General features: G+C 52.5%; 1 protein-coding gene across 1 annotated transcript; it reads right to left on the reverse strand.

Moving 5' to 3' along the window:
• Window positions 1-1,217: 1,217 nt before the first annotated feature.
• LOC117973255 (procollagen galactosyltransferase 2-like) lies at window positions 1,218-27,687 on the reverse strand. The gene is made up of 12 exons (XM_034924938.2): window positions 27,326-27,687; window positions 11,864-11,974; window positions 11,585-11,702; window positions 11,149-11,283; window positions 10,016-10,220; window positions 7,585-7,704; window positions 6,546-6,622; window positions 5,536-5,642; window positions 5,053-5,185; window positions 4,317-4,444; window positions 3,484-3,690; window positions 1,218-2,931 (listed from the first exon to the last, which is right to left on the reverse strand). The coding sequence occupies exons 1-12, from the start codon at window positions 27,559-27,561 to the stop codon at window positions 2,664-2,666; spliced, it is 1,845 nt and encodes a 614-aa protein (XP_034780829.2). The 5' UTR covers window positions 27,562-27,687; the 3' UTR covers window positions 1,218-2,663.
• Window positions 27,688-27,816: the final 129 nt, after the last annotated feature.

A 27,816-nucleotide genomic window follows, 5' to 3' on the forward strand; every position in this document is an offset into this window, starting at 1 on the left:
TTGTGTGTGTGTGTGTGTGTGTGTGTGAGGTACAGTGAAACACATCTGTGTGTGTGTGTGAGGTACAGAGAAACACATCTGTGTGTGTGTGTGTGTGTGTGAGGAACAGAGAAACACATCTCTGTGTGTGTGTGTGTGTGAGGAACAGAGAAACACATCTGTGTGTGTGTGTGTGTGAGGAACAGAGAAACACATTGTGTGTGTGTGTGTGTGTGTGAGGAACAGAGAAACACATTGTGTGTGTGTGTGAGGAACAGAGAAACACATCTGTGTGTGTGTGTGTGTGTGTGAGGAACAGAGAAACACATCTGTGTGTGTGTGTGAGGAACAGAGAAACACATCTGTGTGTGTGTGTGTGTGTGTGAGGAACAGAGAAACACATTGTGTGTGTGTGAGGTACAGTGAAACACATCTGTGTGTGTGTGTGTGTGTGTGTGAGGAACAGAGAAACACATCTGAGTGTGTGTGTATGAGGAACAGAGAAACACATCTGTGTGTGTGTGTGAGGGACAGTGAAACACATCTGTGTGTGTGTGTGAGGGACAGTGAAACACATCTGTGTGTGTGTGTGAGGGACAGTGAAACACATCTGTGTGTGTGTGTGTGAGGGACAGTGAAAAATCTGTGTGAAACCACTCTCTAATCTCAGACACTGTGGCACACGTTCTGCACTTGAACTTGCTGTCTGTGCAGCAGGAGAGCGAGGGTCTGAGTGCTGCTTTATTGATTAGACAGTCAGCACTAACCCATGGATACCTCCTGCTCTCCCTCTTTCACTCTGCTGCACAGTCATGGTGACTCACAGTCTGCAGGAGTCTCCCTCAGCAGACCCGCGCGGAGTCTCCCTCAGCAGACCCGCGCGGAGTCTCCCTCAGCAGACCCGCGCGGAGTCTCCCTCAGCAGACCCGCGCGGAGTCTCCCTCAGCAGACCCGCGCGGAGTCTCCCTCAGCAGACCCGCGCGGAGTCTCAGACCGGCGAGGGGACTTGCTGCTGCCTGGTTTGTTTGGTCACTGTGGGTCAGTGTAGCGGGTCAGAACTGACTTTTGTCAGAAGTTCAGTGACAAGTAGTGTAATACACTTCTGGAAATCTCAAAAACAGACCAACGATTGGATGGGCAGGGAAAGGGAACTGCTCCCTCAAGTCCAGTCCAATTCCAGAGCAGGCGTGAGGCACAGAGATTGAACTGCTCCCTCAATCCCTCGAGAAAGTGAACTCCCTCCAGGAATGAAAAGTCCTGTTCCTATAATTAACTAGTGTGTTCGGCTCCCCAGGGCATTGGGTTTCACTGCATTCCAGAGGGGTTCAACTGCATAGGGAAGCATTGTAAAGCACAGAGAGGTCTGGTAAAGCATAGGAAAGCATTGTAAAGCACAGAGAGGTCTGGTAAAGCATAGGGAAGCATTGTAAAGCACAGAGAGGTCTGGTAAAGCATAGGGAAGCATTGTAAAGCACAGAGAGGTCTGGTAAAGCATAGGGAAGCATTGTAAATCACAGAGAGGTCTGGTAAAGCATAGGGAAGCATTGTAAAGCACAGAGAGGTATGGTAAAGCATAGGGAAGCACTGTAAAGCACAGAAGTATGGTGAAGCATTGTAAAGCACAGCGCTCGGGGATGAAGAGATAAAGACACAGGGCGAGGGTCTGTGCAGCAGCACTTTACTGAGACGGCCTGCACTGTCATCTCCGTGCAGCTTTGTAAACTCAGTTCATCTGAACAACTCCAAGCAATCATTACAGTAAAGGCATCACAATTATAGACTCATAAATTACTTCTGTTACAATTCATCACTATTTTATACACATCAACTTTCATTTCAGGTGTGGGCTGGACACATGATGGTGGGGGGGGGGGCACAGACAGCTGTGATCTGAGCATTCATTCATACAGCAGGGTGGAGGGGCGGGGCCTGAGCTGAGCATTCATTCATACAGCAGGGTGGAGGGGCGGGGCCAGAGCTGAGCATTCATTCATACAGCAGGGTGGAGGGGCGGGGCCTGAGCTGAGCATTCATTCATACAGCAGGGTGGAGGGGCGGGGCCAGAGCTGAGCATTCATTCATACAGCAGGGCGGAGGGGCGGGGCCAGAGCTGAGCATTCATTCATACAGCAGGGTGGAGGGGCGGGGCCAGAGCTGAGCATTCATTCATACAGCAGGGCGGAGGGGCGGGGCCAGAGCTGAGCATTCATTCATACAGCAGGGTGGAGGGGCGGGGCCTGAGCTGAGCATTCATTCATACAGCAGGGTGGAGGAGCGGGGCCTGAGCTGAGCATTCATTCAGACTCCTGCTACTACAGGCTGAAAGAACTGTCTGTTTAACCTGGAACAAAGAGGAATCAGGGGGCAGAACCTGAGCCAATGCTTTAAGCACAGAAACCAGGACCAGAGGAACACAGTGTGGAGACAGACAGAGGAGACAGAGGGAAGGAGACGCGTCTTCACAGAGAGTGGTGAGGGGATGGAATGGGCTGCCTAGTCAGAATCACTTGGATCCTTTAAGACCCGGCTTGACAGAGTTCTGAGACCAGCTGAATCTGCCCCCCCCTTTAAATGAAATTCATTTCAGATGAAGATTACAGTTGAACAGTCAGTCTGTGGAGCAGCTGTAAACGTGTGTAGAGAGACGGACACATCTCGTCTCAGGACAGCAGGGTTGGGGTCCCTCACAGCTCGTCCCTGGCCGTGGCCCCTGCGCTGTCCACGCGGTTCTGCCCCGCGCTGCTGATGTGGCCCTGCTGCCTGGCCTTGCGTGAGCGTTGAGAGTGCTGCCGGTCCCAGTCCGTCTCCACCCCCTCGTTGTCCCAGATGGTGGAGGTCTCCGTGTCGCTCACGTAGCCGGCATCGCCCGTGTAGTGAGTGGGGAACAGCAGCAGGGGCTCCGCGGAGAACGCCAGCAGCTCCCTCGGCTCAAAGTGCTCCATGTACTTCTTACTGGAACACAGCATGAGATCAGAGAGGCAGAGTGAAGCACTTGAGAAAAGCACTGTGGTACATGCATAGTAAAACCAGGGGGGCTCATGCAGTGCAAATCTACTGTGAGAACTCTGCTAGGTACAGAGTCACAGAGCTGAGCTGCTCTCCTCTCACTCCAGCTCAAATCTACTGTGGGAACTCTGCTAGGTACAGAGTCACAGAGCTGAGCTGCTCTCCTCTCACTCCAGCTCAAATCCCTCCTGCTTTCCCATGAATATACTGTGCTCTGTATCCCTCCTGCTTTCCCATGAATATACTGTGCTCTGTATCCCTCCTGCTTTGCCTTGTTTATGCAGTATGCTGCAGCACACCTCTGTGTGCTCTGCCATGCTTTCACTGTGCTCTGGGCAGGAGACTCACACGGGGTGCTTGTTGAAGGGAGCGAGGGGTGCTCAGGGCAGGAGACTCACACAGAGTGCTTGCTGAAGGGAGTGAGGGGTGCTCAGGGCAGGAGACTCACACGGGGTGCTTGTTGAAGGGAGCGAGGGGTGCTCAGGGCAGGAGACTCACACGGGGTGCTTGTTGAACATGACGGGCAGGAACTCGTCGACAGGCAGCATCTTCCCCAAGGGTTCGGCCCGCAGCAGCTTCAGCGCCCCCTGCTGGGAGAGTGCGTAGCCCAGAGTCCAGTATGAGTAATCGGCCTCCACCAGGTTCGGCACGCCCGCCACGGCCTGCTCAGGACGCTCCAGCTGCATGCGCTTCCGTCCCACATAGCTGAGAGAGAGCGCGAGAGGGAGAGAGAGGGAGCGAGAGAGGGGGAGAGAGAGGGAGTGAGAAAGAAGGGGAGAGAGAGGGAGCGAGAGAGAGAGAGAGAGAGAGGCAGGGTGAAAGGGGGAAGGGGGGTCTGTGCACACATCCATCCACACACACATCCATCCATTCATCCTCACAGCCATCCATCCACACACACATCCATCCATCCATCCTCACAGCCATCCATCCACACACACATCCATCCATCCATCCTCACACACACACACACGCAGTGGAGAGGGGAGAGGGGAGAGAGGGGAGATGGAGAGTGGACTTGATTACTCTAGAATTACTCTTGGATCCCTGGACTGTACTCTCCAGTAATAGTAATCTATGAGCACTGAGTGCAGGGTGTAACTGTAGCTAGCCTGTATAATACAGGAATACATGAAGAAATGAATGAAGGATTGAAATGAGTTCATCAAAATAGAACAATTCCCTTTCATACCAGCAGGGAGCAGCATTTCAACGAGAATCAGCTGTGAATGAGCTTTCTTTTCTATGAATGCCTCTGTGTGTGAGTGAGTGTGTGTGTGTCAGTCACTCTGTCTGACCTCTGTGTCCGTTTGTCTGTCTGTCACACTCACATCAGATCCCAGTCCAGCTGGGCCCCCTTAATGTTTGCCATCATTAACATCATCTTCTTCTTGAACTGGGGTTCGAATCTCACATCATCCTCCAGGACCAGCACACTCTGCAAGCCTCGATCCACTGTCTGGGAGAGAGGGGAGAGAGGAGAGAAGAGGAGAGAGAAGAGGTGCTTTAATATGCTTTGCTTTACTGCAGCCTTGTTACACTTTGCCAGACTTTCACTGCGGGCGTGTCTTGTGTGTTTTTATAAGGAAAGAAGGCGAAGCACTCAGCCGGATTATCCAGGATGAGAGATGACAGTCGCTATGGGGTCCGAAGCTGCCTGTGTCTAATTAGGGTTCAAACTGGGAACAGCCCCGGAAGGCTGGGCTGAAGGGGAGGCGAGAGCGGGAGTGTGGGAGGCTCTTAGAGAGGGGACAGGTTTCAAACAGACATGACCCGCTCTGTACAGTGTGGAGTATGGAGCCTGGACTGACTGTACAGCAGAATGATACAGGGATGGAAATAAGACTCCTATTGCATAGCACTGTCATCCACTGAAGCTTGATTAGCCACAGTGTATAGGTAACAAGTACAGGTGAGTCTTATTAAACTCATAGTGAAACCAGGAGTGGATCAGCCTGCTATGCAGTCCCTGAGTGCTGTGTGTCGGCCCAGCTCCAGTGCCAGCCCCAGGCAATGGGAGTCCAGTTTCCACCCCTGAGTTCTGTGTGTTTGGGCCCCGGAGCTCACCTCCTTCCAGGTGTGGTAGTGGCTCAGGAAGCAGCCGATCTCCCCCCGAGTCAGCACCCTCCGGGAGTAGGGGTCCTCATACCCGGGCAGCATCTCGATCCCCAGAGCCTGCAGCTGAGACGTGTTGAGAGCCCTGCAGGAGGGGGGAGGGAGGGGGAGAGGAGGGGAGATTACAACACATATTGAAACGTTATTTCTGAACATTTGATACTGAATTTACTGTTTCTTTTACTAACCCTCTTACCCTCACTCTCCCCCCCCGTCTCTCTTACTTCCCGTCCACAGCGTCAGTGACGGTGGTGCTGATCCCCTGAGCCTCCAGGCTGTGCACAGTCCCCTCCCCTCTCTCCACCCCCCCTCCTCTCCTCTCTCTTACTTCCCGTCCACAGCGTCAGTGACGGTGGCGCTGATCCCCTGAGCCTCCAGGCTGTGCACAGTCCCCTCCCCTCTCCCCCCCCCCCCCCCTCCTCTCCTCTCTCTTACTTCCCGTCCACAGCGTCAGTGACGGTGGCGCTGATCCCCTGAGCCTCCAGGCTGCGCACAGTCCTCTCCCGCCGGTCCCTGCGGCGCTTCAGATTGATCAGGAAGATCTGGAGAGACACGCCCAGTCAGCACCGCTCCTCAAACAGGAGACAGGGAGGCAGGGAGCGGGATGAGAGAGGGAGGGAGGCAGGGTGATGAGAGAGGGAGGCAGGCAGGGATGGGAATGAGAGAGAGAGAGGGAGGCAGGGTGATGAGAGAGGGAGGGAGGGAGAGAGGGGAATGAGAGAGAGAGAGGGAGGCAGGGGGGTGAGATAGGGAGGCAGGCAGGGAGGGGAATGAGAGAGAGAGAGGGAGGCAGGGGGGTGAGATAGGGAGGCAGGCAGGGAGGGGAATGAGAGAGAGAGAGGGAGGCAGGGGGGTGAGATAGGGAGGCAGGCAGGGAGGGGAATGAGAGAGAGAGAGGGAGGCAGGGGGGTGAGAGAGGGAGGGAGGGAGAGAGGGGAATGAGAGAGAGAGAGGGAGGCAGGGGGGTGAGATAGGGAGGCAGGCAGGGAGGGGAATGAGAGAGAGAGAGGGAGGCAGGGGGGTGAGATAGGGAGGCAGGCAGGGAGGGGAATGAGAGAGAGAGAGGGAGGCAGGGGGTGAGATAGGGAGGCAGGCAGGGAGGGGAATGAGAGAGAGAGAGGGAGGCAGGGTGATGAGAGAGGGAGGGAGGGAGAGAGGGGAATGAGAGAGAGAGAGGGAGGCAGGGGGGTGAGATAGGGAGGCAGGCAGGGAGGGGAATGAGAGAGAGAGAGGGAGGCAGAGGGTGAGATAGGGAGGCAGGCAGGGAGGGGAATGAGAGAGAGAGAGGGAGGCAGAGGGTGAGATAGGGAGGCAGGCAGGGAGGGGAATGAGAGAGAGAGAGGGAGGCAGGGGGTGAGAGAGGGAGGCAGGGGGATGAGAGGAAAGCAGGGGGATAAGAGGGATGCAAGGGGGATGAGAGGGAGGCATGGAGGGGGCACAGGTACCTCATCGAAGCCCATCCGGTCCAGTCTCTTGGCGGGGAGGTGCAGGTGCTGTGAGGGCTCAATGGGAGGGCGGTCGACTGAAAGAGAGAAAGAGAAGCAGCTTGAGGGGCAGGAGGAGAGAGAAACCCTGACCCCTGACCCCTCCCCCTCTAGTACTATTAAGATGCTGGTAATGACAGCGCTGGAGAGCTCAGAGAGGAGTGTTTAGATCAGTACTCATTATTATTATTAAGATGCTGGTAATGACAGCGCTGGAGAGCTCAGAGAGGAGTGTTTAGATCAGTACTCATTATTATTATTAAGGTGCTGGTAATGACAGCGCTGCAGAGCTGAGAGAGGACTGTTCATTATTACAGTGTGATGTTTGGCGGTGTGGTGTGAGGAAGCCCTGGAACAAAGGGCAGCATTGCTGGAGGAGGGGGCGGGGGCTGTATGTGCTCAGAGATCCCCGCTGGAATTTCGAGAGGGCGTGAGAGCTCACCCTGTCCCAGGCTGTCAAGTCAGGTGGGGGGATGGAATTGGAGAGGGGGGGGGTAGAATATGATTGGGGGTGTGGAGCTGTGACCCCAAGACCGCAATATGCTGTCCTGTACCTCTCTGTGGTTTACAATGCTTACCCGTGCAATATGCTGTCCTGTACCTCTCTGTGGTTTACAATGCTTACCCGTGCAATATGCTGTCCTGTACCTCTCTGTGGTTTACAATGCTTACCCGTGCAATATGCTGTCCTGTACCTCTCTGTGGTTTACAATGCTTACCCGTGCATTACCATGCTCTCGCTGTGCTTTATCACACTGCAATGCCTTTGCTATGGGATTGTTTTACTCTAATTGGCCTCTCCCCAGCAGGGAGACTCATCTGCAGGCTGTTCAAAGAGACCCTGAGTGGTGTGTCTGAAGACAGTCTGCAGGTGTCTGCCAAGCTGGCAAGTGGGAGAGAGAGGGGGTGGGATGGAAATAAGACTCCCATTGCAAAGCAATTTGATCCATAGGGAAAGGGAGTTAGCATTAGTAGAGCTGGTAGGAGTAGAGAGACTCACTCATAGCCTCGATCTGGACGTGGACGAAGCTGTCCACTTCATCCTGCAGGGTCTGCTGGGCCTTCAGAGGGATGGTCAGGTACCCATAGTGCTCTCTGTTAGAGAGGTACATCTGGATTCCTGGAAAAGAGAGACACACTAATGAAACCCCGATCTCTCACAATCACACCGAGCGCACAGCCCCGCCCCGTCTCCGAAACCCCGATCTCTCACAATCACACCGAGCGCACAGCCCCGCCCCGTCTCCGAAACCCCGATCTCTCACAATCACACCGAGCGCACAGCCCCGCCCCGTCTCCGAAACCCCGATCTCTCACAATCACACCGAGCGCACAGCCCCGCCCCGTCTCCGAAACCCCGATCTCTCACAATCACACCGAGCGCACAGCCCCGCCCCGTCTCCGAAACCCCGATCTCTCACAATCACACCGAGCACACAGCCCCGCCCCGTCCCCGAAACCCCGATCTCTCACAATCACACCGAGCACACAGCCCCGCCCCGTCCCCGAAACCCCGATCTCTCACAATCACACCGAGCACACAGCCCCGCCCCGTCTCCGAAACCCCGATCTCTCACAATCACACCGAGCACACAGCCCCGCCCCGTCTCCGAAACCCCGATCTCTCACAATCACACCGAGCACACAGCCCTGCCCCGTCTCCGAAACCCCGATCTCTCACAATCACACCGAGCGCACAGCCCCGCCCCGTCTCCGAAACCCCGATCTCTCACAATCACACCGAGCACACAGCCCCGCCCCGTCTCCGAAACCCCGATCTCTCACAATCACACCGAGCACACAGCCCCGCCCCGTCCCCGAAACCCCGATCTCTCACAATCACACCGAGCACACAGCCCTGCCCCGTCTCCGAAACCCCGATCTCTCACAATCACACCGAGCGCACAGCCCCGCCCCGTCTCCGAAACCCCGATCTCTCACAATCACACCGAGCGCACAGCCCCACCCCGTCTCCGAAACCCCGATCTCTCACAATCACACCGAGCACACAGCCCCGCCGCGTCTCCGAAACCCCGATCTCTCACAATCACACCGAGCGCACAGCCCCGCCCCGTCTCCGAAACCCCGATCTCTCACAATCACACCGAGCACACAGCCCCGCCCCGTCTCCGAAACCCCGATCTCTCACAATCACACCGAGCGCACAGCCCCACCCCGTCTCCGAAACCCCGATCTCTCACAATCACACCGAGCGCACAGCCCCGCCCCGTCTCCGAAACCCCGATCTCTCACAGCCACACCGAGCGCACAGCCCCACCCCGTCTCCGAAACCCCGATCTCTCACAATCACACCGAGCACACAGCCCTGCCCCGTCTCCGAAACCCCGATCTCTCACAATCACACTGAGCGCACAGCCCCGCCCCGTCTCTGAAACCCCGATCTCTCACAATCACACCGAGCGCACAGCCCTGCCCCGTCTCCGAAACCCCGATCTCTCACAATCACACCGAGCGCACAGCCCTGCCCCTGTCTCTGAAACCCCGATCTCTCACAATCACACTGAGCGCACAGCCCCGCCCCGTCTCTGAAACCCCGATCTCTCAGTCGCACCGAGCGCACAGCCTCTGAAACCCCGATCTCTCAGCAGCAATCCCAGCCCTCGTTTAACCCCCCTGCGCTGCACTGCTCTCATGGTAATCCGCTGCCCTGCTGAGAGGCAGACAGGAAGCCTGCTTGTTGTTTTAATGACACAGGATTTGGTTTGTTTTATTGGTTTTTTTATGAGGGCTGCCCGCTGCTTTCCTCTGCTCCTGAATGTTTCATCATTAGCAGTGTTGCACAGGCACACGTGGCAGACCCAAGCAGAGCCCCCCCTCTGGACTCTGCAGCATCGCAGCTATACCGAGTGCTGGGCAGGCAGCTGGGCTGGTATATCACAAGGGGCGATATACCTGCCCTCAGCCCTGACGCTTTCCAGTCCTCTGGGGGCTGGTCTATTTGTCATGTTTAGGCAGTGTCAGTCTCTCAGTGTGTCTCTGTGTCTCAGTGTTTCAGCATGTGTGTCTCAGAGCGTCTCAGTGTGTGTGTGTGTGTCTCAGTGTATTTCAGTGTGTCAGTGTGTGTGTGTCTCAGTGTATTTCAGTGTGTCGGTGTGTGTGTGTGTGTCTCAGTGTATTTCAGTGTGTCGGGGTGTGTGTGTCTCAGTGTATTTCAGTGTGTCAGTGTGTGTGTGTCTCAGTGTATTTCAGTGTGTGTGTGTCGGGGTGTGTGTGTCTCAGTGTATTTCAGTGTGTCGGTGTGTGTGTGTCTCAGTGTATTTCAGTGTGTCGGTGTGTGTGTCTCAGTGTATTTCAATGTGTGTGTCGGGGTGTGTGTGTGTGTGTGTGTCTCAGTGTACTTCAGTGTGTGTGTGTGTGTGTGTGTGTGTGTGTGTGCGGGGGGGTGGGGGTGAGGGTCGCTCGAGGGGTACCTGCTTGCCGCACAGAGAATGCGAAGACCATGATGTCATCGAAGGCCCAGGTGTAGTCGGGGTGGGGGGGGTGGAAGGCCAGGCTGTGCGTGGCCTCTCTCTGGAGGTGGATCAGGAAGGTGGAGTGGACCATTGGCACCGCGAAGCAGCCCAGCTTCTTCCACTCCCGGATCGGGAGGTAGTCCGGGGTGCGCTTGTAGAAGCCCTGAGAGGAGGAACAGACACGATCACAGAGGCACTGACAGCCCCCAGCACTGCCCCATAGAGCAGAGAGACAGCCCCCAGCACTGCCCCTATAGAGCAGAGAGACAGCCCCCAGCACTGCCCCTATAGAGCATAGAGACAGCCCCCAGCACTGCCCCTATAGAGCAGAGAGACAGCCCCCAGCACTGCCCCTATAGAGCAGAGAGACAGCCCCCAGCACTGCCCCTATAGAGCAGAGAGACAGCCCCCAGCACTGCCCCTATAGAGCAGAGAGACAGCCCCCAGCATTGCCCCTATAGAGCAGAGAGACAGCCCCCAGCACTGCCCCTATAGAGCAGAGAGACAGCCCCCAGCACTGCCCCTATAGAGCAGAGAGACAGCCCCCAGCACTGCCCCTATAGAGCAGAGAGACAGCCCCCAGCACTGCCCCTATAGAGCAGAGAGACAGCCCCCAGCATTGCCCCTATAGAGCAGAGAGACAGCCCCCAGCACTGCCCCTATAGAGCAGAGAGACAGCCCCCAGCACTGCCCCTATAGAGCAGAGAGACAGCCCCCAGCACTGCCCCTATAGAGCAGAGAGACAGCCCCCAGCACTGCCCCTATAGAGCAGAGAGACAGCCCCCAGCACTGCCCCTATAGAGCAGAGAGACAGCCCCCAGCACTGCCCCTATAGAGCAGAGAGACAGCCCCCAGCACTGCCCCTATAGAGCAGAGAGACAGCCCCCAGCACTGCCCCTATAGAGCAGAGAGACAGCCCCCAGCACTGCCCCTATAGAGCAGAGAGACAGCCCCCAGCACTGCCCCTATAGAGTAGAGAGACAGCCCCCAGTACTGCCCCTATAGAACAGAGAGACAGCCCCCAGCACTGCCCCTATAGAGCAGAGAGACAGCCCCCTGTGTGTCCCCATTAGAGCCCCCAGTCTCTGTACCTGGGGGGTGATCCCACACCAGAAGTTGGAGTAGAGGGAGCGAGACTCCAGCATTGGCGCCACGATGGTCCTGTTTTCTGCGATCATCAGGTTCAGGACTTGCCGGTTGGTCAGCAAGTTATCGGCATCTGCAAACTGATAAGTGGAGAGAGTGGGAGAGAGTGGGAGAGAGTGGGAGAGAGTGGGAGAGAGTGGAAGAGCGCGGGAGAGAGTGGAAGAGCGCGGGAGAGCGCGGGAGAGAGAGGGAGAGCGCGGGAGAGAGATTGCAAGATGTCAGGGAGATGTGTAGCCATGTCCCGTCCCACACAGCACAGCACAGCGTACGAAACAGCAGCCCTAGCGTCCCACTCCCAACCCTACCACAGCCCCCCCTCTATCCATCACAACACATCCCATTACTCCCCCCAGCCCCTCTCTGGTCCCCCGGCCCCCTCACCAGTATGTAGTCTGCCCAACGCTGTCGTGCTGCTTTCAGTGCCGCCTGCCTCAGCTTCATGACATGGTTGAACCGCGAGCTAGTCCAGTGCTTGGGACCCATCTCATCTGTGTAGGACCTGGGGAGGACAGGCAGGGTCAGAGAGACAGACAGGCAGGCAGGCAGGGGGGCTGGTGCAGAGACACAGGACAGCACTAACCTGTACCTCCCAGCCCCTCAATATCCTGTACAGACTCAGCCCCTCCCTCCCTCCCTGCCTGCCTGTGTGTCTGTACTCACTGTGGCTCCTCCATGGGTCTCCACTCCACGTAGTGGTACAGCTCCTGCACGTTCCTCAGCCACTCGCGCAGGAGCGCCGTCGTGTTGTCGATGTTGTGATCTGTGGCCGCCCTGGAAGGGAAAGCAAATAGTCTTAATCATTCACAAGAACATGAGAAAGTTTACCAACGAGAGAAGGCCATTCAGCCCATCGGAGCTCGTCCGCTTCCTAGAGGCTGATTGACCAGGCTTGTTATTAAAGGGTGTGCAGGAGGGCTGGCCCGTGTGGATCAGAGCCCAGGCTTGTTATTAAAGGGTGTGCAGGAGGGCCGGCCCGTGTGGATCAGGGCCCAGGCTTGTTATTAAAGGGTGTGCAGGAGGGCTGGCCCGTGTGGATCAGGGCCCAGGCTTGTTATTAAAGGGTGTGCAGGAGGGCTGGCCCGTGTGGATCAGAGCCCGGGCTTGTTATTGAGGTGATGAGCATCACACTCAGACTGTGCATGTAGAAATACATGATAATTAAATCCCTTGAATCCATCCATCACACAGTACAGAGCACAGTGGCCCGCTCAGACCCGCAGGTCTGTGCAGAGTCTCGTTCACGCTGTCATTCGCATTAAGAGAATCAGCCGGGACCACCGCACCCTGCCCTCGCCTTTCCCTCACCTCACACACACACACACACACACACACACACAGTGCACGCACACACACAAACAGTGCACACACATACACTGCACACACACACACACACACACACACACAGTGCAAGCACGCACACACACACACACACACAGTGCAAGCACGCACACACACACACACAGTGCATGCACACACACACACACACACACACAGTGCATGCACACACACACACACACACACACACACCCACACACTGCACACAGACAGTGCCTGCATGTTCATATCACAGGTGCAGAACACAGTTCTTGTTTTTCAAAGGTTTTTGTAACTCAGATCAAGACAGTTATCTTGCTGTGGTTTGTTTTGTCTGTCACAGCGTTTCTTTCCAGGGAGATGAAACACTGGGATTGCTATCAGGAGGGCCTTGTTCGTAGCTCAGCAGGGCTCTGTACGCCTCACAGAACTCTCCTCAAGGAGAAGCGTGACAGAGGCTGGGAGAGAGCTGGGAAAGGCTTTCTTCTGCACTCTAAATGCTTCACTCACAGGTCTGATACAGCAAACCTGATCAGAGGGATCCACCCACCACTAGAGACATACAACACACGGGACAGGACTGCCAGGACAACACACTGGACAGGACACCTTCATTAGAAATGAGTGGACCTGTTCCCTTCCACACTGGACAGGACTGCAGGTTACCTGGAGCTCTCCCTATCCAGATTCGTCACAGTTACCGTGTTACTATCCCGACACCTTCAGAAGCCTGTGTGTCTGTCTGGAGGTACACAGAGCCTCCCTGCTGTGGATCTGGAGGCTGGGTCTCCTGCCTGCGGACTGACCTGACCCCTCACCACAGGCTCAGAGACACTTGTTTACTCCCGGAGCAGGACGGGATGTTTACAGGCTGGGAGCAGCATGATTTCTCCCCGACACAGAGCCTTGTCTGTGGGCAGCTCAAGCAGGATGCAGTGGAAAATCACGAACTGCATGGAGAGCTGCAGCGCCTGGACTGGACTGCACTGGACTGGACTGGACTGGACCTGCTCTCCACCTCGGCTGCAAATAGGGACACCACATGACTCCATGTTCACTGGGGCAGGTCTGGCTTCTTAACTCCCACCCCAATGCATGCTGGTAAGTGTAGTCCTGCTTCTCAAAGGGAAAGGTATCTGAGACAGGTCAAACGCACCAGAACGCACTGTCCCAAACTGTCCCAGTGAATGCGGACCTGTATGGGAACTTCAGCTGCAAAGCCTCTGATCTGCTTCCTGTTGGGAAAGGGATTACACAGCTTCTCTTAAAGAGCCTCCCGGGAGACACAGTCCCTCACACCGCAGGGAGGGAAACAAGAGTCCTATTGCACAGCACTTTCACATGTTCCAGGTTTTACTGCACGCTTCATCATTATTATTATTATTATTATTATTATTATTATTATTATTATTATTATTATTTCTTAGCAGACGCCCTTATCCAGGACGACTTACAATAGTTACAAGATATCACGTTATTTTTACATACAATTACCCATTTATACAGTTGGGTTTTTACTGGAGCAATCTAGGTAAAGCACCTTGCTCAAGGGTACAGCAGCAGTGTCCCCCACTTGGGATTGAACCCACAACCCTCCGGTCAAGAGTCCAGAGCCCTAACCACTACTCCACACTGCTGCCCATACTACTCCACACTGCTGCTCATTAGCCATACACTCCATACATGCATGGAATGTATGGCTTACATGCACTCCTCATTAGCCACAGTGTGTGTTACTACTGTAATATTGGGCTGGATTTGAATTGAGTAGAGTCTGACTCAATGCTTCTACTGTGGCAGCTTTCACAGGGGAATCTCCCCTGTTGAGTGCTCAGGGTTTTATTATTGTCGCTGATTAAAGGTGAGGAGCACTGTCTACAGCTGCTCCCATTGTGGAAGCCTGACTGGAGTTCAGAAGAAAGACAGGGATCTTAAACAGGGATCAAAAGCCCAGACAACAGAGACCGCTGTAACCTAATCGAAAGAAGAGGAAATGGCTTGGCCGGAAGGAATGTGAGGATCTGGGAGTGAACGTGAAGGGAATACAGGAGAGGAGTGTGGAGAGATGGAGCAGGGAGAGGGGGAGTGTGGAGAGATGGAGTGTGGAGAGGGGGAGCAGGGAGAGGACGAGTGTGGAGAGATGGAGCAGGGAGAGGGGGAGCAGGGAGAGGACGAGTGTGGAGAGATGGAGCAGGGAGAGGGGGAGTGTGGAGAGATGGAGCAGGGAGATGACGAGTGTGGAGAGATGGAGCAGGGAGAGGGGGAGCAGGGAGAGGACGAGTGTGGAGAGATGGAGCAGGGAGAGGGGGAGTGTGGAGAGATGGAGTGTGGAGAGGAGGAGTGTGGAGAGGGGGAGCAGGAAGAGGACGAGTGTGGAGAGATGGAGCAGGGAGAGGGGGAGTGTGGAGAGATGGAGTGTGGAGAGATGGAGCAGGGAGAGGGGGAGTGTGGAGAGATGGATCAGGGAGAGGGGGAGTGTGGAGAGATGGAGTGTGGAGAGATGGAGCAGGGAGAGGGGGAGTGTGGAGAGATGGAGCAGGGAGAGGAGGAGTGTGGAGAGATGGAGTGTGGAGAGGGGGAGCAGGGAGAGGAGGAGTGTGGAGAGATGGAGCAGGGAGAGGGGGAGCAGGAAGAGATGGAGTGTGGAGAGGGGGAGCAGGGAGAGGACGAGTGTGGAGAGATGGAGCAGGGAGAGGGGGAGCAGGAAGAGGGAGTGTGGAGAGATGGAGTGTGGAGAGGGGGAGCAGGAAGAGATGGAGTGTGGAGAGATGGAGCAGGGAGAGGGGGAGCAGGGAGAGGATGAGTGTGGAGAGATGGAGCAGGGAGAGGGGGAGCAGGGAGAGGACGAGTGTGGAGAGATGGAGCAGGGAGAGGGGGAGCAGGGAGAGGACGAGTGTGGAGAGATGGAGCAGGGAGAGGGGGAGCAGGAAGAGATGGGGTGTGGAGAGATGGAGCAGGGAGAGGGGGAGTGTGGAGAGATGGAGTGTGGAGAGGGGGAGCAGGGAGAGGAGGAGTGTGGAGAGATGGAGCAGGGAGAGGGGGAGTTTGGAGAGATGGAGTGTGGAGAGGGGGAGCAGGGAGAGGAGGAGTGTGGAGAGATGGAGTGTGGAGAGGGGGAGCAGGGAGAGGAGGAGTGTGGAGAGATGGAGCAGGGAGAGGGGGAGCAGGAAGAGATGGAGTGTGGAGAGGGGGAGCAGGGAGAGGAGGAGTGTGGAGAGATGGAGCAGGGAGAGGGGGAGCAGGAAGAGATGGAGCAGGGAGAGGACGAGTGTGGAGAGAAGAAGCAGGGAGAGGGGGAGCAGGAAGAGATGGAGTGTGGAGAGGAGGAGTGTGGAGAGATGGAGCAGGCAGGCAGACAGACACCAGTACTGCCAGTCTCTCACCCTTTCTGGCATCAGGTCTATTTGAACTGCAACGCATCCTGTGCATATGAACTGGACTGGAGCTGCTCTCTCATACTGTACTGCAAGGTTTCCTCTGAGCTGTGAAGCAGTAAATCCAGACCTGCCCGTCACTGTGCTGAGGAGAGGATGTCCTGTACAGACAGCACTGACCTCAGCTCAGCACAGGGTTTTTCCACTGCAGGCTCCCCACACTTGGAGCTAAGAGCCCTGTTTAACACACTGAGAACACGCCTGCAATTGCCCTGCAAGCCCTGAGCTGTAAACACCATCACAGCATGCCAGAGCAGCTCCCACTCCACAGAGAAGACAAGAATATCCAGGGCAGGGTCATTGCACGCTTTGTTCAATATTAACCTTTGTAAAAAAATGTGTAGTTAATAGTTTGTTTTGTCAGTCAGCTAAAGTGGAAAATAAGAATTAAGCAAGGAAGAGCCAAGGATGAGGGTGGAGAGAGAGGAGGGGAGAAGGGTGAGAGGAGAAGGCTGAGAGGAGAGAGATGAGGGGAGAGGGGGAGAGGAGAGAGGAGGAGTGAGACGAGAGAGATGAGGGGAGAGGGAAGGGGAGAGGAGAGAGAGGAGGGGTGAGAGGGGAGAGGAGAGAGAAGGCTGAGAGGGGAGAGAGGAGGGGAGAGAGGAGAAGGGCGAGAGCAGAGAGATGAGGGGAGAGAGGAGGGGAGAGGGGAGAGGGGGCCGATAGGATTCAGAGTGCAGCTCCTGCCAGCTCCCTGTCTAATTGGACCAGGCTGAGCCCAGCGCTCTGAAGTGCTGCTGTGTGAGAGAGGCAGCTGTGATAATGAGGACTAACAAGCCAGAGCTCAGTTGTAAAAGCAGCAGAGAGGATTTAATTAAACTGACAGCAGGGCTCGTGTGCGGGTATGTGTGAAAATGCATGTGTGTGTGTGTGTGTGTGTGTGTCTGTGTGTTTCAGTGTATGGTCTCAGTTCATGTGTGTTATCACACCCATCTCCCTCCCATCTGGAGCCCACATGAACCCCTCATGTGGCGGGGAGACTCGCAGAGACAGAGGCTCCAGGCAAGGAAAGAGGGCCGCGTGTCGTCCTTGCATTGCACATTACCTGTTGCCTCTACAGACAGCGCGCATGCCCCGGTTTAAACAGCACAGTAGCCAGCCTCTCCAAGCCCAGGCTGTGTCGGGTCTTTTTATTTGCAATGTAATTTGACCCTGAGATGCCGTGTGCTTGCTACAGAGTTCAACGTGAAATCGCACTGCCGTGAGAGAACTTTTTTTTTTTTCTTTTTACCTTCCAGGCCAGTGAGCTTCGGGCGCCTTTTAAAGTTTGTGTTAGAACTGCAACTGCCAGCCTCAATACAATCAGGCTCTTTGCAGATTGGAGCCGCCTGTAAATGCGCCGAAGCGCCGATTAGAAGGGATGTGAAGAACGTTTCATTGCGAACACCGTGCGTGCAGCGCAGCCCCGTGTAGATATTCTTGACAAACTGCATTGTTATTTAAATAACTTTTTGTTAACCAGATTGACGCGCAATGTAAGTCACTGAATTAAAAACGACACATGCGCTAACTGCGATAAACGGGTTTTTAACTAATTATAGCACCCAATATATTCGTGTTTTCACCAGGTCTGCAGAACTCATTAGTGATTTTAGCAGCGGCTCTCGCTCTCCCACTCCTCCCCTCTCCTCTCCTCTCCTCTCTGAAGTGTGGTGCTTGAGTCCACAAGGACACCCGGGCACCAGACTACCACAGATTCCTGCGCGCTCTCCTCTCGCTTGGACGCTCGGAGTGACAGCAGCATCGTGACAGCTCTCCAGCCTCCCGAGCCGGCACGGTGTCACCGCAGTCACGAACCGGCTAAAGGCTTCAGCTTGCCGGAGTTTATTTTGTACCCGACTCGATCAAACAGCACAGAAGGCGTAATTGTACAACTCTGCAAATGAAACGACCGAACCTGGATTCGTGCCAGTTCACGTGAAACTCCGGGTACAGCGTCAGACAGCATCACAGCGCTGTGCTGGTACAGGACACCTCCGTCAGGCTGGGGGTCACAGTAGATGGGAGAGTGCTAGTTACACAGGGCAAGACCGTCCTAAACGTTTACCACAGTAAATGTGCAGCCAAGCCTCCACTTCCACAGTGCTTTCCTCATAGTGTGCATTTACCATAGTTTATAATGGTTTGCCATGTCTGAATATGCTGCTGCTCTGGGACACTCTGTCTCAGCTGCTCCTCCTGTCCAGCTGGGGGTGATAATGATCAGGTCCAGGACTACAGTCTAAGCCGTGAAGCTCCGCTCTGGTGTAATAATATTTACAGTACCTGGTATTAACATGCCTGCCCTGAACTCTAGTGATTACAGAGTTACTGTAAAGACTGTTTACAGTGACAGGGTCTGTCCCCTCCGAGAGGGAGAGACGCAGCTGTTTACAGTGACAGGGTCCGTCCCCTCCGAGAAAGGGAGAGACGCCGCTGTTTAGAGGGACAGGGTCCGTCCCCTCCGAGAAAGGGAGAGATGCCGCTGTTTACAGGGACAGGGTCCAGCTGCTTCAGGCTGAGTGGGAGTGCTTGATTCTCAGCTCCTGGGTTTGTGAGCTGAGGGTGAGCTCCAGGGTGGTAATTGCATTGCTAAGCACAGAGCCACACTAACAAAACCACGGACCTTAGTTTACCTTGGTTTGCTATGTTTATTAACAAGCTTTACCATACTTTGCTATTCTTTACAATGCTTCCCTATGCTTTACCATGCTTTATTACAAACCACTGTGCTTTTACTGTGGGACACTTTTACAAGGGGAGGCATGGGGCAGAGATGTCTTTAATAAACGGTGTGTGTGTTTGAAGATCATGTCTTTAATAAACGGTGTGTGTGTTTGAAGATCATGTCTTTAATAAATGGTGTGTGTGTTTGATGATCACAGTTTGAGAGGGGAGCCAGGGGGCAGAGGGGTCTGTGTCTTCAATAAACGGTGTGTTTGATGATGATGACACAGCGATGCTTGTACAGCAGTCACAGTTTCAGAGCAGAGCTCAGTGAATAGCCCTCATTGTCAAGACATACTGCACTGCTAGAACTGTACCTGACTGCAGTACCCATTCTGCAGCTCCCCTTTCTCCCAGACCAGCAAGCATGAATACCCCATTGTGAAGGAATGACTCACTCACTGTCCTGTCCGAGTGCCTGCTCCCTGTGGACAGCACTGTGTAGAAATACTGCACTGGTCCTGGAAGTGGGGGGCACCGTTGGAGAGGGAAATGGGGGGGGGGGGGGTTATTTCCTCAGGCAAGGCCACTCGTTACACAGCTCCTGTATTTCAGATGGTTTTCATTTATTCACAGAGCAGGTGAGCTCAATGGATCAGCCAGGATAAGCAGGATCCAGTTTTTATTATGGTGCCGCTAACTGTGTCCTTCCCGTCATTATTCAAAGCAAACCATTCCAAAGAAAAGCAGCGTCACAGCGGCTTGTACTGTCCTTATGCCGTAGCTTATAAAAGCTGCTATCAGGATAATTAAAATATAATCTAGAAGACAGTGTGGCATTCCAACAGTACAGCCAACAGCACAATGCCTTTAGAGAGGCCAAGAACTCACTCCCAATCAAGAGATTCAACACAGCTAGAGAGAACTCACTCCCAATCAAGAGATTCAACACAGCTACAGAGAACTCACTCCCAATCAAGAGATTCAGCACAGCTAGAGAGAACTCACTCCCAATCAAGAGATTCAACACAGCTACAGAGAACTCACTCCCAATCAAGAGATTCAACACAGCTAGAGAGAACTCACTCCCAATCAAGAGATTCAGCACAGCTAGAGAGAACTCACTCCCAATCAAGAGATTCAGCACAGCTAGAGAACTCACTCCCAATCAAGAGATTCAGCACAGCTAGAGAGAACTCACTCCCAATCAAGAGATTCAGCACAGCTAGAGAGAACTCACTCCCAATCAAGAGATTCAGCACAGCTAGAGGACTCACTCCCAATCAAGAGATTCAGCACAGCTACAGAGAACTCACTCCCAATCAAGAGATTCAACACAGCTAGAGAGAACTCACTCCCAATCAAGAGATTCAACACAGCTAGAGAGAACTCACTCCCAATCAAGAGATTCAACACAGCTAGAGAGAACTCACTCCCAATCAAGAGATTCAACACAGCTAGAGAGAACTCACTCCCAATCAAGAGATTCAGCACAGCTAGAGAACTCACTCCCAATCAAGAGATTCAGCACAGCTACAGAGAACTCACTCCCAATCAAGAGATTCAGCACAGCTACAGAGAACTCACTCCCAATCAAGAGATTCAACACAGCTAGAGAGAACTCACTCCCAATCAAGAGATTCAACACAGCTAGAGAGAACTCACTCCCAATCAAGAGATTCAGCACAGCTAGAGAGAACTCACTCCCAATCAAGAGATTCAGCACAGCTAGAGAGAACTCACTCCCAATCAAGAGATTCAGCACAGCTAGAGAACTCACTCCCAATCAAGAGATTCAGCACAGCTAGAGAGAACTCACTCCCAATCAAGAGATTCAGCACAGCTAGAGAGAACTCACTCCCAATCAAGAGATTCAGCACAGCTAGAGGACTCACTCCCAATCAAGAGATTCAGCACAGCTAGAGAGAACTCACTCCCAATCAAGAGATTCAACACAGCTAGAGAGAACTCACTCCCAATCAAGAGATTCAACACAGCTAGAGAGAACTCACTCCCAATCAAGAGATTCAGCACAGCTAGAGAACTCACTCCCAATCAAGAGATTCAGCACAGCTACAGAGAACTCACTCCCAATCAAGAGATTCAGCACAGCTACAGAGAACTCACTCCCAATCAAGAGATTCAACACAGCTAGAGAGAACTCACTCCCAATCAAGAGATTCAACACAGCTAGAGAGAACTCACTCCCAATCAAGAGATTCAGCACAGCTACAGAGAACTCACTCCCAATCAAGAGATTCAACACAGCTAGAGAGAACTCACTCCCAATCAAGAGATTCAACACAGCTAGAGAGAACTCACTCCCAATCAAGAGATTCAGCACAGCTAGAGAGAACTCACTCCCAATCAAGAGATTCAGCACAGCTAGAGAGAACTCACTCCCAATCAAGAGATTCAACACAGCTAGAGAGAACTCACTCCCAATCAAGAGATTCAGCACAGCTAGAGAGAACTCACTCCCAATCAAGAGATTCAGCACAGCTAGAGAACTCACTCCCAATCAAGAGATTCAGCACAGCTACAGAGAACTCACTCCCAATCAAGAGATTCAGCACAGCTAGAGGACTCACTCCCAATCAAGAGATTCAGCACAGCTAGAGAGAACTCACTCCCAATCAAGAGATTCAACACAGCTAGAGAGAACTCACTCCCAATCAAGAGATTCAACACAGCTAGAGAGAACTCACTCCCAATCAAGAGATTCAACACAGCTACAGAGAACTCACTCCCAATCAAGAGATTCAGCACAGCTACAGAGAACTCACTCCCAATCAAGAGATTCAACACAGCTAGAGAGAACTCACTCCCAATCAAGAGATTCAACACAGCTAGAGAGAACTCACTCCCAATCAAGAGATTCAGCACAGCTACAGAGAACTCACTCCCAATCAAGAGATTCAACAAAGCTCGAGAGAACTCACTCCCAATCAAGAGATTCAACACAGCTAGAGAGAACTCACTCCCAATCAAGAGATTCAGCACAGCTAGAGAGAACTCACTCCCAATCAAGAGATTCAGCACAGCTAGAGAGAACTCACTCCCAATCAAGAGATTCAGCACAGCTAGAGAACTCACTCCCAATCAAGAGATTCAGCACAGCTAGAGAGAACTCACTCCCAATCAAGAGATTCAGCACAGCTAGAGAGAACTCACTCCCAATCAAGAGATTCAGCACAGCTAGAGAACTCACTCCCAATCAAGAGATTCAGCACAGCTACAGAGAACTCACTCCCAATCAAGAGATTCAACACAGCTAGAGAGAACTCACTCCCAATCAAGAGATTCAGCACAGCTAGAGAGAACTCACTCCCAATCAAGAGACTCAACACAGCTAGAGAGAACTCACTCCCAATCAAGAGATTCAGCACAGCTAGAGAGAACTCACTCCCAATCAAGAGATTCAACACAGCTAGAGAGAACTCACTCCCAATCAAGAGATTCAACACAGCTACAGAGAACTCACTCCCAATCAAGAGATTCAACACAGCTACAGAGAACTCACTCCCAATCAAGAGATTCAGCACAGCTAGAGAGAACTCACTCCCAATCAAGAGATTCAACACAGCTAGAGAACTCACTCCCAATCAAGAGATTCAACACAGCTACAGAGAACTCACTCCCAATCAAGAGATTCAACACAGCTAGAGAACTCACTCCCAATCAAGAGATTCAGCACAGCTAGAGAGAACTCACTCCCAATCAAGAGATTCAACACAGCTACAGAGAACTCACTCCCAATCAAGAGATTCAACACAGCTACAGAGAACTCACTCCCAATCAAGAGATTCAACACAGCTACAGAGAACTCACTCTCAATCAAGAGATTCAACACAGCTAGAGAACTCACTCCCAATCAAGAGATTCAGCACAGCTACAGAGAACTCACTCCCAATCAAGAGATTCAGCACAGCTAGAGAACTCACTCCCAATCAAGAGATTCAGCACAGCTAGAGAACTCACTCCCAATCAAGAGATTCAGCACAGCTAGAGAACTCACTCCCAATCAAGAGATTCAGCACAGCTAGAGAACTCACTCCCAATCAAGAGATTCAGCACAGCTAGAGAACTCACTCCCAATCAAGAGACTCAACACAGCTAGAGAACTCACTCCCAATCAAGAGATTCAACACAGCTAGAGAGAACTCACTCCCAATCAAGAGATTCAGCACAGCTAGAGAGAACTCACTCCCAATCAAGAGATTCAGCACAGCTAGAGAACTCACTCCCAATCAAGAGATTCAGCACAGCTAGAGAACTCACTCCCAATCAAGAGATTCAGCACAGCTAGAGAACTCACTCCCAATCAAGAGATTCAGCACAGCTAGAGAACTCACTCCCAATCAAGAGATTCAGCACAGCTACAGAGAACTCACTCCCAATCAAGAGATTCAGCACAGCTAGAGAACTCACTCCCAATCAAGAGATTCAGCACAGCTAGAGAACTCACTCCCAATCAAGAGATTCAGCACAGCTAGAGAACTCACTCCCAATCAAGAGATTCAGCACAGCTAGAGAACTCACTCCCAATCAAGAGATTCAGCACAGCTAGAGAACTCACTCCCAATCAAGAGACTCAACACAGCTAGAGAACTCACTCCCAATCAAGAGATTCAACACAGCTAGAGAGAACTCACTCCCAATCAAGAGATTCAACACAGCTAGAGAACTCACTCCCAATCAAGAGATTCAACACAGCTAGAGAGAAGCTGTTCATTTAGTGCTACTGAACTGAGAGGGGCTGACTGCCATGGTGTTGAGCAGGGATGGGGTCAGTTAGCACTAATGTTGGATAATCCAGTGTCAGCTCAGGTGAGTGCTCATCGAGGCTCAGTCTAACCACACAAAAGCTAGTTATGAAGCATCAATTTTATTCATGTCTTCTCACCAACTCACGTGACTTCAACACTGACAGAGGGGGCGAAACCAACCCAACCTGTGCCTCGGGACAACGTACAATGGACTGCTCTGCTCTGCAGTGGGAGTCGTATTCCATCACTGGTCACATGGAGGGAGTGCGTGCATCTCGTTTACAAGGAGGTCTTTGTACAAATGTGAGTAAGGGGGGGGGGCTCCTATAAAGCTTCCAAACAAACAAAACACACAGCAGTGTCTTTCAAACAAACAAACACACAGCACAGTCTCTAACTCCTAAACGGTTGTCTTTGTCCACATCGGGACACGCGGACGCAGCAGTGATAAGTGGAAACACTGGAACAATGCGCCGGGGTCAGCTATGAGAGAATACACGTGAGGGGTCAGGAGGGTCAGGAGGGTGTAACCTTTCAATTGTCAATGCAATTAAACAAACCCTCCTCTCTGTAACCAGGGTGAACTTCCACTCCAAAGTGTCAGATACATTCGATGTGTGTGTGTGTGTGAGTGTGTGAGAGAGAGTGTGTGGGTGTGTATGTGTGAGTGTGTGAGTGTGTGAGCGCATGTGTGTGAGAGTATGTGTCAGTTTGTGTGTGTGTGTGTGTGTCAGTGTGTGTGTGTGTGAGTGTGTGTATGTGTCCATGTGTGTGTGTATGCGTATGTGTCAGTGTGTGAGTATGTGTCAGTGTGTGAGTATGTGTCAGTGTGTGTGTGTGTATGTATGCGTGTGTGTCAGTGTGTGTGAGTGTGTGTGTGTATGTGTCAGTGTGTGAGTGTGTGTGTGAGAGTGTGTGCATGTGTCAGTGTGTGTGTGTGTGTCAGTGTGTGTGTGTGTGTGTGTGTGTGTTAAAGATGTACGATATTGTCAGGAAGGAGCCCCGTTAGTAAGAACTATACAGTGCACCACGTCATTGGGGTTGACTAATACATTAATATGATCTATTGTCTATGATCTGCCAGAGCAAAGTGACTGGTGGGGGTTGAATGAGTCTGCAACGGTATTCTCGTTATGCGAGTAAACTGGGTTACAAACCGTACCTGCTGTGTAGGTACGGCCTGTCTATCAATCGGATTATAACACTGAGACCAGATAGCGCACAAGCAGCTACCATTAGATGAAGTCCCAGAGGTCTTGAACACAGTTACTGTATTGCTCCTGAAGTCATTGAGAAACTCCACCCGGGGCTGGCTGTGTGCGAGCGGACAGGCTGCAGCAGAGCCAATAGCCAATAGTGCTGTCGTGCTACACTGGCGTTCGAGGGAAAGTTATTTTTGGTAACACAGCTTTTGATATTTGTATTAAAGTTCATTACATACACATTTATACCCCATGCTCCCATTCTAAACTAAACTTACTTCCCCAGGGTTACTGCCACGCTATTAACAAGTCAGATACCTTCTATAGTAAGAGTGTTACAAGAAAGCCAGCCATTCATAAAAACAACAGCAGTAGCCCTTAATTAAAGCGACACGTGCTTTAAAATAGCCTCCAGTGTCACGATGCTCCACACCTTCACTTGAGCAATAAACATGTGAATCCGCGCGTCAACATTCCTCGTGTTAAAAACAATATTAACAAACCTCAGCGCTCAATACCCGAGTAACCCCTGAACCTCCAGAAGAGCCAAATCACTTCACGATGCTTCTGCAAACCTCAGCGCTCAATACCCGAGTAACCCCTGAACCTCCAGAAGAGCCAAATCACTTCACGATGCTTCTGCAAACCTCAGCGCTCAATACCCGAGTAACCCCTGAACCTCCAGAAGAGCCAAATCACTTCACGATGCTTCTGCAAACCTCAGCGCTCAATACCCGAGTAACCCCTGAACCTCCAGAAGAGCCAAATCACTTCACGATGCTTCTGCAAACCTCAGCGCTCAATACCCGAGGAACCCCTGAACCTCCATAAGAGACAAATCACTTCACGATGCTTCTGCAAACCTCAGCGCTCAATACCCGAGTAACCCCTGAACCTCCAGAAGAGCCAAATCACTTCACTATGCTTCTGCAAACCTCAGCGCTCAATACCCGAGTAACCCCTGAACCTCCATAAGAGCCAAATCACTTCACGATGCTTCTGCAAACCTCAGCGCTCAATACCCGAGTAACCCCTGAACCTCCAGAAGAGCCAAATCACTTCACGATGCTTCTGCAAACCTCAGCGCTCAATACCCGAGGAACCCCTGAACCTCCAGAAGAGCCAAATCACTTCACGATGCTTCTGCAAACCTCAGCGCTCAATACCCGAGTAACCCCTGAACCTCCAGAAGAGCCAAATCACTTCACGATGCTTCTGCAAACCTCAGCGCTCAATACCCGAGGAACCCCTGAACCTCCAGAAGAGCCAAATCACTTCACGATGCTTCTGCAAACCTCAGCGCTCAATACCCGAGTAACCCCTGAACCTCCATAAGAGACAAATCACTTCACGATGCTTCTGCAAACCTCAGAGCTCAATACCCGAGGAACCCCTGAACCTCCATAAGAGACAAATCACTTCACGATGCTTCTGCAAACCTCAGCGCTCAATACCCGAGGAACCCCTGAACCTCCAGAAGAGCCAAATCACTTCACGATGCTTCTGCAAACCTCAGCGCTCAATACCCGAGTAACCCCTGAACCTCCAGAAGAGCCAAATCACTTCACGATGCTTCTGCAAACCTCAGAGCTCAATACCCGAGGAACCCCTGAACCTCCAGAAGAGACAAATCACTTCACGATGCTTCTGCAAACCTCAGCGCTCAATACCCGAGTAACCCCTGAACCTCCAGAAGAGCCAAATCACTTCACGATGCTTCTGCAAACCTCAGCGCTCAATACCCGAGTAACCCCTGAACCTCCAGAAGAGACAAATCACTTCACGATGCTTCTGCAAACCTCAGAGCTCAATACCCGAGTAACCCCTGAACCTCCAGAAGAGCCAAATCACTTCACGATGCTTCTGCAAACCTCAGCGCTCAATACCCGAGGAACCCCTGAACCTCCATAAGAGACAAATCACTTCACGATGCTTCTGCAAACCTCAGAGCTCAATACCCGAGTAACCCCTGAACCTCCAGAAGAGACAAATCACTTCACGATGCTTCTGCAAACCTCAGAGCTCAATACCCGAGGAACCCCTGAACCTCCAGAAGAGACAAATCACTTCACGATGCTTCTGCAAACCTCAGCGCTCAATACCCGAGTAACCCCTGAACCTCCAGAAGAGCCAAATCACTTCACGATGCTTCTGCAAACCTCAGCGCTCAATACCCGAGGAACCCCTGAACCTCCAGAAGAGCCAAATCACTTCACGATGCTTCTGCAAACCTCAGCGCTCAATACCCGAGTAACCCCTGAACCTCCAGAAGAGCCAAATCACTTCACGATGCTTCTGCAAACAACTATTGTAGGGTCTATCGCTGTTTAGGCATTCAAGCGAACGCAGCGTCTGTATTTGCAGGTGATCTCCGGTTTAAAAAGCCTCTAATAACATTACAGTATAGCGGCAGTTACAGCGTTTTACAAACCAGCTCTCAAACAGCGAGTCTTCCAGAGAGATACACCCCCTGCCAAAAAGGTACCATGAGACTGAGCTACATAAAGCGTTCACTTAAAAAAACAACAGCTGTAGGTAAAAATAATCAAAACAATGTGATTGGAAGCTGCTGAACGTCTTTTACAAGATACTTGTTTCGCTGAGAAACTACACGAGAATGTATATCCACTGCAGAAATCAATGCATTCCAACACTGTGTGGAAACAGGTAAATCATACAAGACACACACAAAAACAACCTGCACTCTGTGTGTGTGTGCGTGTGCGTGTGCGTGTGCGTGTGCGTGTGTTTCCTCACCAGATAGCGAGCCGGTCCTTCGGGTAGTCCAGCCTCTCTATGCAGCCCAGGTAGAAGGGCAAACTGTGGGCGCTGTTCCTCGCGATAATCGCTATTAAGATTTTGGGTTTTTGGAGCGCAGATTCCGGTACAACTTTCTCCCCCACCACGGTCACCAGCTCTGCAGTGGTCCCGCACAGGAGGACCGAGAGAAAGGTGAAAATAGTCCCGAAAGTGAGAGCTGTGTGTGCAGCCATGTTCCCCAGCGCTCCGCTCGACTCTGAGTGCAGAGTGCGAGTGAGTCTCAGGAGCGCCTCTGAGGCGAGGGGCCGGCTTTACCCCCAGCAGGGCACGCTGCCGGTGTTGCTTCAGGAGGCGTGACACCTAACCTCATTAGCCTATTATTAGAATGGCTCGTTCGCGCGTTCTTTCTTCCTTTTATTGTTTTATTTAAAAAAAAAAATCGATTAGTGTGACTATTATAGGCATGTCAACAGGCCGGCGCTCTTCAG

Source organism: Acipenser ruthenus, chromosome 12, assembly GCF_902713425.1.
Source record: "Acipenser ruthenus chromosome 12, fAciRut3.2 maternal haplotype, whole genome shotgun sequence".
Lineage (NCBI taxonomy): Eukaryota > Metazoa > Chordata > Actinopteri > Acipenseriformes > Acipenseridae > Acipenser > Acipenser ruthenus.

Bases quoted from the DNA above. Each gene is read 5' to 3' on its own strand.
- LOC117973255 (XM_034924938.2), bottom strand. From the start codon at position 27,561: ATGGCTGCACACACAGCTCTCACTTTCGGGACTATTTTCACCTTTCTC. The intron at 4,445-5,052 runs GTGAGCTCCGGG...CCTCTCTCCCAG, and splicing joins ACTACCACACCTGGAAGGAG to ACAGTGGATCGAGGCTTGCA. The intron at 2,932-3,483 runs GTGAGTCTCCTG...GCTGTGTTCCAG, and splicing joins ATGTTCAACAAGCACCCCGT to TAAGAAGTACATGGAGCACT.